The sequence below is a fragment of the Columba livia genome, chromosome Z (assembly GCF_036013475.1).
Source record: "Columba livia isolate bColLiv1 breed racing homer chromosome Z, bColLiv1.pat.W.v2, whole genome shotgun sequence".
Taxonomy (NCBI): Eukaryota; Metazoa; Chordata; class Aves; order Columbiformes; family Columbidae; genus Columba; species Columba livia.
This window is the reverse complement of record NC_088642.1, coordinates 46397677-46412486: the sequence shown is the minus strand read 5'-3', so window position 1 is coordinate 46412486 and position 14810 is coordinate 46397677. Positions and strand designations below refer to the sequence as shown.

Sequence of the window (14810 nt, the reverse complement as noted above, 5' to 3'; positions counted from 1 at the left end):
TTGATCTGTGAGAATTAGAATGACTGCCGGGATACCCTTCCCATCTACAGACCGTCACTGCCATTGACGGCTTTCTGCGGTCACCTTGCGTCTCTGCATTCCGTGTGCACATCAGCTTCGATCCCCTGAACACAGATCCATTGTGGGTACGCATGTTCGCAGTTTCCAGCTGAAAACTACACTTGCAAAACTTAAAAGGTTGGCAAAAATACCCATCCAAGTACATACGTTTCCTGTAGCTACAAGTAAATTCCAGGTATGCGGTTTGATAGAAAAACAGCAATGACAATGACAAAAAAAAGCAAAACAAACAAAAACCCCACTACTTCACGCCCGACACCCACAGTTGCTCCGGCTCGGGGAGGGCAGCCGCGGGAGCCAGGGCAGCCGCCTCCGCCGGCTGCGTCTTACAGAACGCAGTCTCACCCGGCGAGACAGGGGCTTCGGTGGGAGCTGGGAGCCCCCAAGAAGGGGCTCCGGGCTCACGGCCGCGGCAGGAGGGAGGGGAGAGATGCGGGCGTGCGGGGCAGGCGGGCGACCAGCAGGGGGCGCCGCAGCGGCGGCGGGCTCTGCTTCCTGCCCGGCGGGGCCGCGCCGCCTTGCCCGCGCCGGGATCCGTCCGCCGCCCCTCGCCATTCGCCGGGAGCCCGCGCCAGGTGGGTGAGCGCAGCCCGGGCCCTTGCCGTAGGCCCGGCTCGTCCTGCGGGGCCTCGGGAGTGGCCCCGGCCCGCCCGGGTTAACGGCGGCTGGTGCCGAGCTCGGGCCGCGGGGCCTCCCCGGCGCTGGCGCTGCAGGCGCGGCGGGCCCGGGCCGCAGTTCCTGCCGGCACCGGGCCTGGGGAGGCCGCCCGGGAGGCAGAAGCCGGGCAGAGCGTATCGGGCGCCGCTGGCCGAGCCCCGGGCGGCCGGCGCTGCGACTCGCCTGCGCTCCCGGTTCTGCGTGTGCTTTGAATGTCTATCTGTAGAGGGCGTTACAGGTTTAGAAAATAGCATCTCGTTACAGGAGACAATGGAAAGACGTTTGGATACGCTCTTTACGGATTTGGCTCCTGCTCGGCCCTTGGCGGGGAATAGATCGTTGAGCTGAAAAGTTTTCAAATGGAGATGTGTATAGCAGTCTTTTAAACTCTGTTATAATTTTACTTTACGTTAATGGTCCATTGCACATGCAAGTTCTTCTGTGTTTAGAAATAGACTTGTGGCCATTACAGCAATCTGTTGACTGCCTTTTATATTGTCAGAAATTTGGACTACAGGCCATGGACCAGACTCTAGAATGGATACCTCTGGAGTGATCACTATCAAAATTTGTTGCACAGTGGGATGAAATTATACTCTTAATATTTTCTGGGATGGAATGCTGTGGGTTTGTGGCATTTACCCCAGATTACTGCAGTTTGGAGGAGAAAATGTATAGAAATATGCATTGATTGATATGTAACATTACCTCACAGGAACAAGTGGTATTACTGATTATATTTTTTAATTTTGAGATGGTGTAAAAACCTGATTCTTCCTTAAAGACCTTTAGAGTTACGTGTATTTGCAAAAAGAGGCTCAAGATTCTCCTGTATTTCGCATGCCCCCTCTGAAAAGAGGCTGATGGGGTAAAAACCATGTGGGGATCTCAAATACTGCAGGATTTGGTGTCTTTACTCACACGTCCTCCTTGGTCTCTTGCTGTGGCACCATATTTTCTTGTTCAGCGTTTCCCTGCTAAGGAATCAAAATGACAGCAGCATTCAGCCAGCAAGTTTGCTTTCCTTGATGACCATAGCTGGTTTTGAATGAAGGGCAACAAAAAAAGGCTGTTTTAAACCACCACTGACTTGGGCCATCAGCACATATTTGCATCTGCATTTGCACATATCAGCACATATTTGCATCTGCTTGCTTTCCTCATTGTCTGTCGTACTAGAGTGAGCATTAAGTGGGGGGTAAGGGTCAGTTTAATAGATACTAAGTTTCTTTAAGACAAATGGCTAAAAAATGTCTAGGACATTTCCAATGTAATGTTTTCCATGTTCCTGATGTGTTACCATTACCTTGCAGAAAGAGGTGTTGTGATTTGTCCAGGCAATCCCTTTTTGCTGCCAAACCCAGGTTAAGGTTCCAAAATCAAATTCTACATGAATGTCAACTGTATACAGACAAATGCCTGCAAAGTCATAATAATTTCATCCTGTTGTATATGTATACAAATCCATGGAAAACAGGACATAGTCATGTCCATATATGTTGATCATTAGGCATATAAAACATTCAGAACCACAGACAATAGCATATCGGTGATTTGAAGCTGAGATTATTGAAGAGTATATTGCATCGCTGGGTACATAGTTGGAGAGAAAAACAGCCGTGCTTGCCTTTCCTTGATTGATGCTAAAATAAGGTTTATACAGATTATTGTCTCGTCTAAATAATGGCTAGTTTTAGTGTCACATTTTATTTTTCCAGGAGATGAGGATTTATTAGGTGATGGAAATTCTGTTACCAGGAAATTAGTCCAATTTGGCTTTGCAAAACAGCATGGGCCAAGTCCAGACTTACAAGCATCATTTGTTAAATCATTCTGTAGTATACAAAAGGGTAAATTCAGAAGTTTGCAAGCATCCTTAATATGAATTACATATTAATTTTGTTCCTCAGACAAATCTTTATAATTGTTTGGGGACAGGCTAAGGAGAGCTCCTGAAAAATCATGTTGAAAGATTTTGTGTGTGTTTGTAGCATTTTAGTTACTTCATAACAAAAGACAGATACAATACAGATGTGAGTAGGACTTGAATGTCGTGGGGCATCTGTGCAACACTTTTTGTCAGTGATGAAGCCAGCATGGAAGTGACCTCTGTGGCTGGAGCTCTGCATTCCAGAAATGTTCCTCAGCTTAGTGCAGGTCAGTGTTGGGAACCTGTTTGTGCACAAGGTGGTGTGCAAGCATTAAACACCTGTGTGGCTCTGCAATGCTGTTCAGACAAATTGAGCTGCTGCAGCAGATTTGACTGGTGAGTGATTAGATATTCACTTTCACCAGCTCCTGATCAATAGCAACTATACTTAAACCTTTGTAATATTAGAAGTCTTTAGTGTTTGTGCAAAACCACTGCTACTTAGTTTTTTCCACATCTTATTTTACTTAACCCAGTAAAATACGATTAGTAAATTCTACTGATTTAAAAGCAAATTTCTATGGGGGCAGAGTCTCAGTGGCAGTCCTGTGAAGCTGGAGTTGCACTATGCTTTATCCCTGGTTAAATGTAGCAGGTCTCACTGCTCTCCTTCCAAGTGATGCTTTCTGGCAACTGTGGGCTTTGGAAGCCTAGGGAAATCAAGCTGTATCATGTTTACTTTGGGAACATGATGCCATCTGACAGTATCTCACCCTCCCTGAGGGCTAGATGTCTCAAACTGCTTTATGCTTTTTTATGCGCCTTTTTTTTTTTTAATGGTTTTTATTTTTTATGAATTTCAACAAGGGCGAGTGCCAGATTTTGCACCTGGGATACGGCAACCCTGGCTGTACATACAGACTGGGGGACAAGATGCTGGAGAGCAGCTCTGCAGAGAGGGATCTGGGGGTTCTGGTTGCTGGCAAGTTGAACATGAGCCAGCGGTGTCCCTGTCAGCCAAGAGGGCCACCTGTGTCCTGGGGTGCATCAAGCACAGCATTGCCAGCCGGGCGAGGGAGGTGATTGTCCCGCTCTGCTCTGCACTGGTGCGGCCTCACCTGGAGCGCTGTGTGCAGTTCTGGGCAACACAGGATAAAAAATATGTTACACTACTGGAGAGTGTCCAGAAGAGGGCTACAAAGTTGGTGGAGGGTTTGGAGGGGAAACTGTAAGGAGCAGCTGAAGTCACTTGGTTTGTTCAGCTTGGAGGAGACTGAGGGGAGACCTCATGGTGGCTACAGCTTCCTCACAAGGGGAGGAGGAGGGGCAGATGTTGATCTCTTCTCTCTGGTGACCAGTGACAGTATCCAAGGGAATGTCAGGAAGATGTGCCAGGAAGGTTTAGGTTGGACATTAGGAAAAGGTTCTTCACCCAGAGGGTGGTGGAGCACTGGAACAGGCTCCCAGGGAGGTGTCACAGCCCCAAGCCTGACAGTGTTCAAGAAGAGACTGGACAATGCCTTCAGACACATGGGGTGAACTGTGGGTTTGTCCTGTGCAGGAACAGGAGTTGGACCCGATGATCCTTGTGGGTCCTTTCCAACTCAGGATATTCTATGATTCTGTGCTGATGGAAGAGCAGAGCATGACTGGGCCCTGGGTGGAAATGGGTCATTTTGTAAATCAGGATTAGTCCTTCAAGTCTTTTTATAACTGGCTTTACAGTATGCCCTTAGTATAATTCTACATGGGTGAATAAATTGACGGCCAGGACTCTCTTTTTCTTAGGTTATTTATAAAAACATTCGGCCAGTCTTCTGCAAACTCTGGAAACAGCAGACTTGCTTCAGTGGTAGTACTGGTCAATGAAGATTTGCTCCTGAATTCCACAGACGCTGTTAAAATTGGTGAGGAAGTAAGACACTGCTTAGTTCTTTTTGTGAGATCCTGAAGCTTAGATACTGATATTGTCTTATCCATTACCCTTCAGTTGATATTTTGGTAGGAGTTGTCCACTGGACTCAAATTTACTAGAGGATGGAGGGGTCAAAAAAGGGTATATGAAGGAGTGAACCAGGACCATTTTGTATACGTGTATATATGGAGGAACAAGATAAATGGAAATCTAGCCATTATCCATTCTGCTGTTCACAGAACAATTTGGAGGCATTTTCCTTGTTTTGAAGGCACGAAATTTGGCTTGCTAGGCTGGCAACAAAAGCATTCATTTAAAAAGTTGCCAGAATGCAGACTATTTGCTTTGGCATTTTAATCTTGCATGTGAGCAGGCCAACATGCTACGATTTTTTATGCTAAAACCACATCCATTCTGGGCACCTATTTACTATGGATGTAAACATTTCTAAGTGTGACTGAGGCTATTTACTGTCATCCAGATTTGCATTTTTCCAAACGGTTCAAAGCTTATTTTTGTATCCATTATGTAAAATCACAGACAATTAGATTTCTACCTGACTAAGTAAAACAAATGCAGTAGCTGCCAGGACTGTGGGCTATGGCAGTGTGTGCTGAACCAGTCGCCTGCAACTTTGCAGTGACAGCATGTGTACTGCTCTGCACCTGCAGCTGACTCTTACTGGTATCAAGCCTGACATGTACAGATGAAGAACCCTTTCTGACGCAAACTAAACAGTAAGCCCAAAGCCTGTTCATTGTGGAGTACCCTGTTTTAGACAACTTTATTTTTTATGTGCTCAAAGATAAGAATTCTTGTTCTTTCCTAGCAGCTGAAATTTGATAATTCAGGCTATTATTTTCAAAGGGTAATACCTTTTCCTTGTATTTTCTCTGTTGAAACTTCTTCTGGAAACATGGCAAGTTACCTTTACCAGAGTCTTCTAGAAAAAAAAAAAGTGTATTTGGCAGTGCAGAAAGGCTGGTGGAGCAGTGTCATGTCACCCATTTGGTTTATCTTGTGGTTGTTGCTTAGAAACACAGCAGTCAAGTAGCCTTAACTGTAGAGTCCGCTACAATGTTTTGTTCTTCCTTAGAAGTTATGCTGGCTAAACTGCCTCTCTTTGAACAAAACTATATAATGTTAGTACTGAGAGATTCAGTGAATGCACTAGGCTCTTTTTTTACTGAACTTCCTAAAGCATGCTTATCAGTTGTAATGTAGTCCTGCTGCTACTTACGTTATTTAAACTTGTGCCGTTACCTTGTGTGTTTGTGGTTAGCTTTAGTTAATAGAACTACGGTTAAGTCATGTCTGAACAAAAGCACTTTGACTTTACGTAAAAAGGACTTGATTTTTCCCCAGTGTAAACTCTGATGTTAAATGTCACATCTGCCAACGGTTTCCATACAGACTGTCTGTTGCTTCTGGTTTTTCCATTTCAGCCATAAAATGCCATGTAAATTTCTCATTAAGACAAAAATGTAAAGGAAGCACTGTTGTTATTAGTGTTACAAATAGGTGACTTCAAGACTCCAGTATGATACCCTTCAACAACACTAAATTTACTTAAACTCTTCCACAGAAATCACAAACCCATCAACATCTTTCATAAATTAATTTACTGTTGCAGGACTCAGCAATGTGCATGCTTTGGATATTACCAAGTTAAATTGTCTTGGCTGCAGCTTTTTGTTCACTGCAGAAAGCATATTCTGATTAGGTACAGATTAGGTTTTTGATGGAATAATTTTAGTAAGTAGAATATGTCAAGCACTGCAGCAAGATTACTGAGGTTCAAAGCACAGCATTTTGCATTTTGCTAATATCATGTAATTCTTACTGGCATCTATGCAGTTGAAACAGCGTAATGCATTTATCTCAGCATTTGTGTCAGGGAATTTAAAAGAGGCATTTCAGCAAGAAAACATAGGGGTCATTTTTAAAATGGAAGTACACTCTTTGAGCCATGTAATGGTTCTGGCATGCTACATAGTAAACCATTTTTCTGATAAAGGTGTTGATACCGTGAACATAAAAATCCTGGGAAAATGGTTTGATTGTATTTTAGCACTGCAATTTAATTATCACATTTATGTTAAGAGTAAATTTCATTAGCTATAACCTGCCACGAAACGGTTAAACATTTTATTTTTGTCTTAACAGGACAATGGTGCTTTGTTTTCTGAGCAGAACACTGCAACTAGGAAGGTATTCATGCAGTCCACTGGGGAGACACCTCTGTTCAACCAGCACAAATAAGCCAGTGTTGACTTTATTCACCAAGGTAAAAGTTGTTTATGGAATAAAGCTATGCAAGATTGCATATTTATCAGCTTTAATGTACATGAATCCCAGATGAAAGAGCTTGGTCATGTTTTTCGTCCCCTTCAAATTGATGTAGTATTGGGTATTTTACTTTGGGGTTCTTCCACACCAGGCTTTACAGCACAGTCTTACTCTCATTGTAGCAAGCAAGTAGTTACAACCAAGAAATGAAGATTTCAGGACAGTTGTGGCTCAGTAACACTACAGTCCATTCACTAGTTGAAAATTGTTCTCTAACTCCCAGGATTTCATCCTGGAAATGGAGAACAAAGATGAGTTGTTTTACATAATCTGCTCAGAACAAGCATCAGCTGCCGAAGCAGGCTCCTCAAAGCACTCATATTTATAATTTCCACACTGCCTGTGAGACTGAAAATATATCCAAGTAGTGTTAGTAGTGCACAAGGAAAAAGTAGATTGTGCTTTACCCTCTTTATGCTGTATTGTCTGTGTAATGCTATCAAGAGTAAAATGAAGGCAAAGGTTTTTCTGTAGCATGAGCAGATAGGATTCTTAAGCATAGTTAGAAAACAGATGTGATCAGCAGGAATGGTCATTTGTGAACTGTCACCTTTCATGAATTGTCATAAAGCCTGTGTTACCTGCAGAGGTCCTCTGCACTTTGGGACAGGGTGGTACACAGTGGGCTATGCTGCATTTGTATGGTTGATGTAACCCTTAAGATGGGAATCACTAGAAATGCAAAGGACTCAGAATGTTGACATCAGTATGGCGTTATCTGTTGGAGATGGATGTGATTACAATAATTTCCTCCTCCTGCACAATGTTTGTTCATACCATCCCTAGCCATAAAGAGTGTTTTAACTGAAGAAGATATGAATAGGATAAAAAAGGTCACCATCTGTTTATTAATCAGAGCAATGCATGCTATAACAAGAATGGTACTTAAAAGTTACAGCTCTCTCTTCCCCTGCCTGATTCTGCATGAACTCATTCATAATGCAAATGTGATAAGGTAGGGAATAATGATCTTACCTTTGGGTAAATAACTGGAAAAAAGCTCTTTGTATGATTGGTTTGTGTTTTAAAATTTCCAATTAGTAAGACACTGTATGAAATCAAATTTTCTAAAAGCAGAGTTCAAGTAGTTCTCTAAAGTGGCCTCTGCTTGAATATGTTTGTTTTTAACTTAAAATGTTTTTAATGTCTGATACCACTGGCAATTGCAAAGCAAAATGTAGAGTATGTCAAAATAAATCTAATCTGCACTCAGTTTATGCTAATTAACTCCTTCTCCCTTCCTTCCTTTTGTATTTGTATTTTTAAGAATAAGGAGAAAAGAGGAGGAGAAGACAGGGGAGAGCTATGACTTCTGTAGCCACTTCAAACTGATAGAAGCTACCACTGCCAAATAGTTTTCCCCTTGCAGGCCCCTTTTATGCCAATACAAGCATCTGCAACAACTGCTTCAGGTTAAAAACAAAGTTGGTTTGGTTTGGGTTTTTTGCAAGGTTACTGTTAACTCAGATCAGTTCTCCTGACTAGCTCTGCCGTAGAGCTGAGTGCTTGTGGCAGCATAAAAGATGCAGTAGCAGGAAGATTAGTCTGCTTCCTTCAGCACCAGTGCTAGCTTAAAATGACCACAGAACAGCAGTCTGTACTGGTTTTGGCTGGCATAGAGTTAATTTTCTTCCTAGTAGCTGGCATAGTGCTGTGTTTTGGATTTAATATGAGAATAATGTTCATAACACACTGAGCAGTCAAGAACTTCTCTGCTCCTCACACCACCACACCAGTGAGTAGGTTGGTGGTGCACAAAGAGTTTGGAGTGTACACAGCCAGGACAGCTGACCTCAACTGAGCAAAGGGATATTCCAGACCATGTGATGTCACACTCACCATATAAACTGAGGGAAGAAGAAAGGAGGGAGGGACATTCAGAGTGATGGTATTTGTCCTCCCAAGTAACAGTTACAGGTGGTGGAGCCCTGCTGTCCTGGAGATGGCTGCACACCTGCCTGCCCATGCGGAGTACTGAATGAATTCCTTGTTTTGCTTTGCTTGCATGTGCAGCTTTTGCCTTACTTATTAAACTGTCCTTGTCTCAGCCCAACGGTTTACTCACTTTTATTCTTCTGATTCTCTCCTACATCCTGTCTGGGGAGGGTGAGTGAACAGCTGTGTTGTTTAGTTGCTGGCTGGGGTTCAACCACGACAGCAACATAAATGGCAATTATCTGTAGAAATAACACTGTCCCTTATACCACATGTATTGGCTAACACATCTAGCTATCAACACAGCATATGTCACTTTGGGAAGAGTTTTTTACTACCTCAGCAGTAGGAGTCCCTTTTGCCACTGTGATATATATCTGAGAGAGAAGATTGTCCAAGACAGCTTTATCCAGGTAGCCTTATTATAAATAACTAGAAAGCAAGTGATGGTACACATACTGTTGCACTGTTCTCCTGAAAAATATGTACTAATATAAATGCTCTGTTTAAACATATTTTACTCCTGGTTTAAATAGTTCACTTTCTGATTTTAAACCAGTTCCAGTTTTATTATTAGCAGGTAGTGGTTGGACTAGATGATCTATCAAGGTCCCTTCCAATCCCTAACATTCTGTAATTCTGTAACAGTAATGAAAACATATTCTTTGCTAAGAATCACAGTATCACAGTACGTTTGGGATTGGAAGGGACCTCAAAAGATCATCTAGTCCAATCCCCCTGCTGGAGCAGGAACGCCTAAGTGAGGTCGCACAGGAACATGTCCAGGCGGGTTTTGAATGTCTCCAGAGAAGGAGACTCCACAACCTCCCTGGGCAGCCTGTTCCAGTGGTCTGTCACCCTCACTGAGAAGAAGTTTTTTCTCAAATTTAAGTGGAGCCTCTTGTGTTCCAGCTTGATCCCATTACCCCTTGTCCTATCATTGTTTGCCACCGAGAAGAGCCTGGCTCCATCCTTGTGGCACTCACCCTTTATATATTTATAAGCATTAATAAGGTCACCCCTCAGTCCCCTCCAAACTAAAGAGACCCAGCTCCCTCAGCCTTTCTTCATAAGCGAGGTGCTCCACTCCCTTAATCATCTTGGTTGCCCTACGCTGGACCCTCTCCAGCAGTTCCCTGTCCTTCTGGAACTGAGGGGCCCAGAACTGGACACAATATTCCAGATGTGGTCTCACCAGGGTGGAGTAGAGGGGAAGGAGGACCTCTCTTGATCTACTAGCCACTCCCCTTCTAATACACCCAAGGATGCCATTGGCCTTCCTGGCCACAAGGGCACAGTGCTGGCTCATGGTCATCCTGTTGTCCACCAGGATCCCCAGGTCCCTTTCCCCTACGCTGCTCTCTAATATGTAATTTCCCAACCTAGACTGGAACCTGGGGTTGTTCCTGCCCAGATGCAGGACTCTACACTTTCCCTTGTTAAATTTCATCAGGTTATTCCCCGCCCAACTCTCCAGCCTGTCCAGGTCCCGCTGGATTGCAGCACAGCCTTCTGGCATGTCAGCCACCCCTCCCAGCTTAGTGTCATCAGCAAACTTGCTGATAGTACACTCTATTCCCTCGTCTAAATCGTTAATGAATATATTGAATAATATTGGCCCCAGTACTGACCCCTGAGGCACTCCACTAGATACTGGCCTCCAACTAGACTCCGCACCGTTGACTACCACTCTCTGGCTTCTTTCCTTAAGCCACTTTGCAACCCACCTCACTACTCTATTGCCTAGACCACACCTCCTCAACTTAGCTGTGAGGATGCTGTGGGAGACTGTGTCAAAGGCTTTACTGAAGTCAAGGTAGACCACATCCACCGCTCTGCCATCATCCATCCACCTTGTTGCATTCTCATAAAAGGCTATGAGGTTGGTCAAGCATGACTTACCTTTGGTAAAGCCATGCTGACTGCCCCTAATAACCCTCTTATCCTGGATATGGTATCAGCTTAGTTTGTCAAATGCATTTATGTGATAGTTAGAAAGCTCTCCACAGGCCTAGGGGAACAGAGTATGTCCTACTGTGACTGTGATGAGCCTGGCATGTTACAAAACTGATGTGAAAGATCCTGAGGCATTCCTGTCAGTCACCAGTATCAGGTCTATCATTCCCTCCAAAAGTGACAAAAACTAGGAATAACACAGCACTGTTGATCTTTACTGTCTTGCATAGGTTTTCAGAGCACAGGGACTTGTATGTGTGGGAAAGACAATTTAGATTCTGTATGAATTAAAAGAGTATTTAATCAAAATAAATTTCACATACAGGAAGTAAGAAGTAGCTGTTTCAGATTAACTTCATGTTTAAACAAGCCCTTGGAAAACTTTTGGTAGGAGAGAGAGAAGGTATTTTCCAGCTGTGAGAGGTAGTTCATGGCAGAGGGACAGATCCATCACCTTCACCACCGTATACTTTACTATGTGAAGTATAGGCCAAATTCTGCCATTACAAGCACTGAAGCAGCATGCCTTCATGTGAGTCACTCCTTCAGCTACACACTACTCTGATGGTCAAAATGCACGATCAACAGAAGTCAGCTGTATAACTGTAGTGGGAGACAAGAGAGTTTTCAAAAATGTGAGATTTTCTTCACCCCACCACAGGTCAAAACACTGCAGCTGTTTGTCAGTTCTCCCTGCTGGAGGCTACAATCCTGCCAGTTCTGCAAGTTGGAGGATCATGCTTACTTCCTTTCAGGCAAAGTCAGCCAAGTTATCTTAAATCACCTTCTTTTGCTATTTCGGCTGACCCAGGTGACTCGATCTGAAACAGATTAGAAGTTACTGGTGTGACTTCCTACCTGCAGTTGTTTTCAGCTGGTGATGGCAATGCTTTGAATATTCATTGCTGCTGACCAAAACAAGGCCTCTGTGCATGACCTTCCAAACCATGGCCTTGAATCCACCTTTAGAAGAGCCATTGAAAAGTGTTAATTTGTACCATGAGGAAAATAATAACAAATGAGAAATATAATTAAATTCTGTGGCTGAATAGTTTATTTTCTTTATATCCATGCTGCACTGAAAAAGTAAACATCTAGAAAGCAGAAGGGTGGTATGGGGGAGGGAACCCACATTTACAGTAATGATCACTTGTCTCTGTGTGTTTTACTGTATGTTTTAAGTTGGTCTGAATATTTTTCTTTAGAAACCATGCCCTCTATGTGATGAAGCAATGGAAGTGCTTGAGCCATATAAGAAAAGGGTAACGTATTGCAATACTGTGTACATTTTCTATATAGAAAGAAAAATCAGAATTCTTTCTTTGTTAAAGAACATTACTTGGATTTATTTGCATCTGTTATTCTTTTATGGCTGACTTATTCAAGACAATTTCAGCACTGATTTCCATAAAACTCATTATCAAAAGCATTGTGTGACAGTGCTACTCAAATATTGGCAAAGTAAACCAATACACGCCTCATTGCAATATTGCAATATATTTTAAAACCACTGCTTTTGTATTGCCTTGTCTGATAAAGGAGTTTGCAACTTTTATGAGGCAAGTAATTGTATCATTTGGGAAGGACGTTAGTAAGTGGGCCTTCAAATATTTGAACTATGTGTGATTACAGTTTTTCTGTTCTTCAGCCAGATTTTGAGACCTTTCTTGACAGAAGAAACTGTTAACAGAATCATTAGGGTGTTGCACTTTGCTGCCTAACAGGCACCTCTTGTTTTGCCAGCTGCACATTTGTTGTGGTTGGTGTTCACAGGAGGCTGCATGGAAGGTCAAGAGTAATGTTCTAGACTAGGGAGAGTGTTCTTTGTGGACATGCAGCCAAGGATTGTGCCTGCATACATTTTGTATGCACAAAATTGGCAGTTTTCTACAACATGGAAGAATAAACCCAAAAGCACCAAGAAAACTTCCTTGCATTTCTGAAAAAAAAAAAATATCAATTGAAGGAAAGGTAAGTGTTGTTTTTCAATGCCCTGAAAGTACTAACATAGTTATTTTCTGTCACAGTTTGTTTTGCAGGAGGTGGATATTACCCTTCCAGAGAACTCAGCATGGTATGATAAATACAAATATGACATACCTGTTTTTCATTTAAATGGGAAGTTCCTAATGAAGCATCAAGTAGACATTCAAAAGTTTGAGGACCAGCTTATGAAGCTGGAGTTGCAAGATGATGGAAACCAGTGAAGAAAATGCAGCTGCTTTGGTGTGCATTTGAAAGGACTGTGCAACATAAATTGGGTGAAAAAGCAGTATTCATTACCTTGCCGTATGTTTCTTAGAATGTACAGTACCCGTGTCCTAAAAAACTAAGTGATTCATTTTTTGTGTGTGTGTTATCCTCCAGCCCAGCTTCACTAGTAGCAGCCTTTTCTGTACCATTCATTTGCTGCTATCCTAGGCTGGCTTTTTATTGAGGGAATAAATGCTGCTACATAACAGCAAATAAAGTGAAATGTGTTTGTATTGGGTTTGTGTGGCAGGGTTTTGGTAGCTGGGGGGCTACAGCGGAGACCTCTGTGAGAAGCTGCTAGAAGCTTCCCCTGTGTCTGATAGAGCTGATGTCAGCCAGCTCCCGATGGACCCACCACTGGCCAAGGCTGAGCGCCTCTGTGACAACATCTTGAAGAAGGAGAAAAGAAAACCCAACTCCTGTGCCACAGCAGCTGGAGGAGAGGAGTGAGAATATGTGAGAGAGACAACTCTGCAGACACCAAGGCCATTGAAGATGGAGGGCAGGAGGTGCTCCAGGCACTGGAGACGAGATTCCCTTGCAGCCCGTGGTGCAGCCCTCGGTGAGGCCGGCTGTTCCCCTGCAGCCCATGGAGGTCCACAGTGGAGCAGAAATCATCTGCAGTCCAGGGAGGACCCCGTACCAGTGCATGTGGATGCCCAAAGGAGCCCCTGGAGCTGGAGCAGGCTCCTGGCAGGACGTGTAGACCCGTGGAGAGAGAAGCCCAGGCTGGAGCAGGTCTGCTGGCAGGACTTGTGACCCTGTGATGGGCCCAGGCTGGAGCAACCTGTTTAGAAGGGACCCACACTGGAACAGTTTGTGAAGAACTGCAGCCTGTGGGAAGGACTCACATTTGGAGAAGTTTGTGGAGAACTGTCTCTCCTGGGAAGGACTACACAGTGGAGCAAGGGAAAAGTGTGAGGAGTCCTCCCTCTGAGGAAGAAGAAGTGGCAGAAACATGGGATGAACTGACTCAAACCCCAATTCCTTGTCCCCCTGTGCTGCTTGTCGGGGGAGGACGTGGAGAAAATCAGGAGTAAGGTTAAGCCTGGGAAGAAGGGAGGGGTGGGGGGAAAGGTGTTTCTAAGATTTGGGTTTTATGTCTCATTATCCTACCCTGATTTGATCAGTAATAAGTTAACCTAATTTTCCCAAGTGGAGTCTGTTTTGCTGGTGATGCTAATTGGTGAGTGCGTGATCTTTGTCCTGATCTCAGCCCACAAGCCTTTTGATACATTTTCTCTCCCTTGTCCAGCTGAGGAAGGGGAGTGATAGACCAACTTTGGTGGCCAACTGTCGCTAACACATGAATAGTTTATGTTTCTTCTAATGGGATGAACATATGTTTCACTTAAATCTATTTTATCTACTACAGCAAGTTTTGAGCTCCTTAGTACCTGAGTTACTCCCAGCCACAAGAAAAAATAAAAATAGAGTGAACTATAATTGAGCCAAAAGAACTAAATCTGTAGTGAAAACAGCATTTAATATCTCCAAATATGTCTCTCTGAATGCTAATAAATTAATAAAATTAAAGTATGAAACCCTAAGAGTATCTTTTAAGATTCTCCTGGCCTAAGATATCTGACTTCTCCCTTAGACTCCAGTTATGTTCTTTAAAAAAATCTATGCTTGTATATGGTTTATTGTCCTGATTAGGCATGCTTGTGGCATAGTTCTCCATCATTACAAATCCAGTGAAGAGAGAAAACAAACTTCCTTGATATTATATGAACAATGTTTGGTCTTATGGACTAGAGTTCTGTGGTAATTTAGTCCAGTTGCTACGCTGAC

The 14810-nt window shown here is 43.4% G+C and overlaps 1 protein-coding gene across 1 annotated transcript; it reads left to right on the top strand.

Moving 5' to 3' along the window:
- The first annotated feature begins 243 nt into the window (after nucleotides 1–243).
- On the top strand, nucleotides 244–14566 carry CZH5orf63 (chromosome Z C5orf63 homolog). The gene is made up of 4 exons (XM_065045695.1): nucleotides 244–656; nucleotides 6690–6810; nucleotides 11969–12025; nucleotides 12791–14566. The coding sequence occupies exons 1-4, from the start codon at nucleotides 259–261 to the stop codon at nucleotides 12968–12970; spliced, it is 756 nt and encodes a 251-aa protein (XP_064901767.1). The 5' UTR covers nucleotides 244–258; the 3' UTR covers nucleotides 12971–14566.
- Nucleotides 14567–14810: the final 244 nt, after the last annotated feature.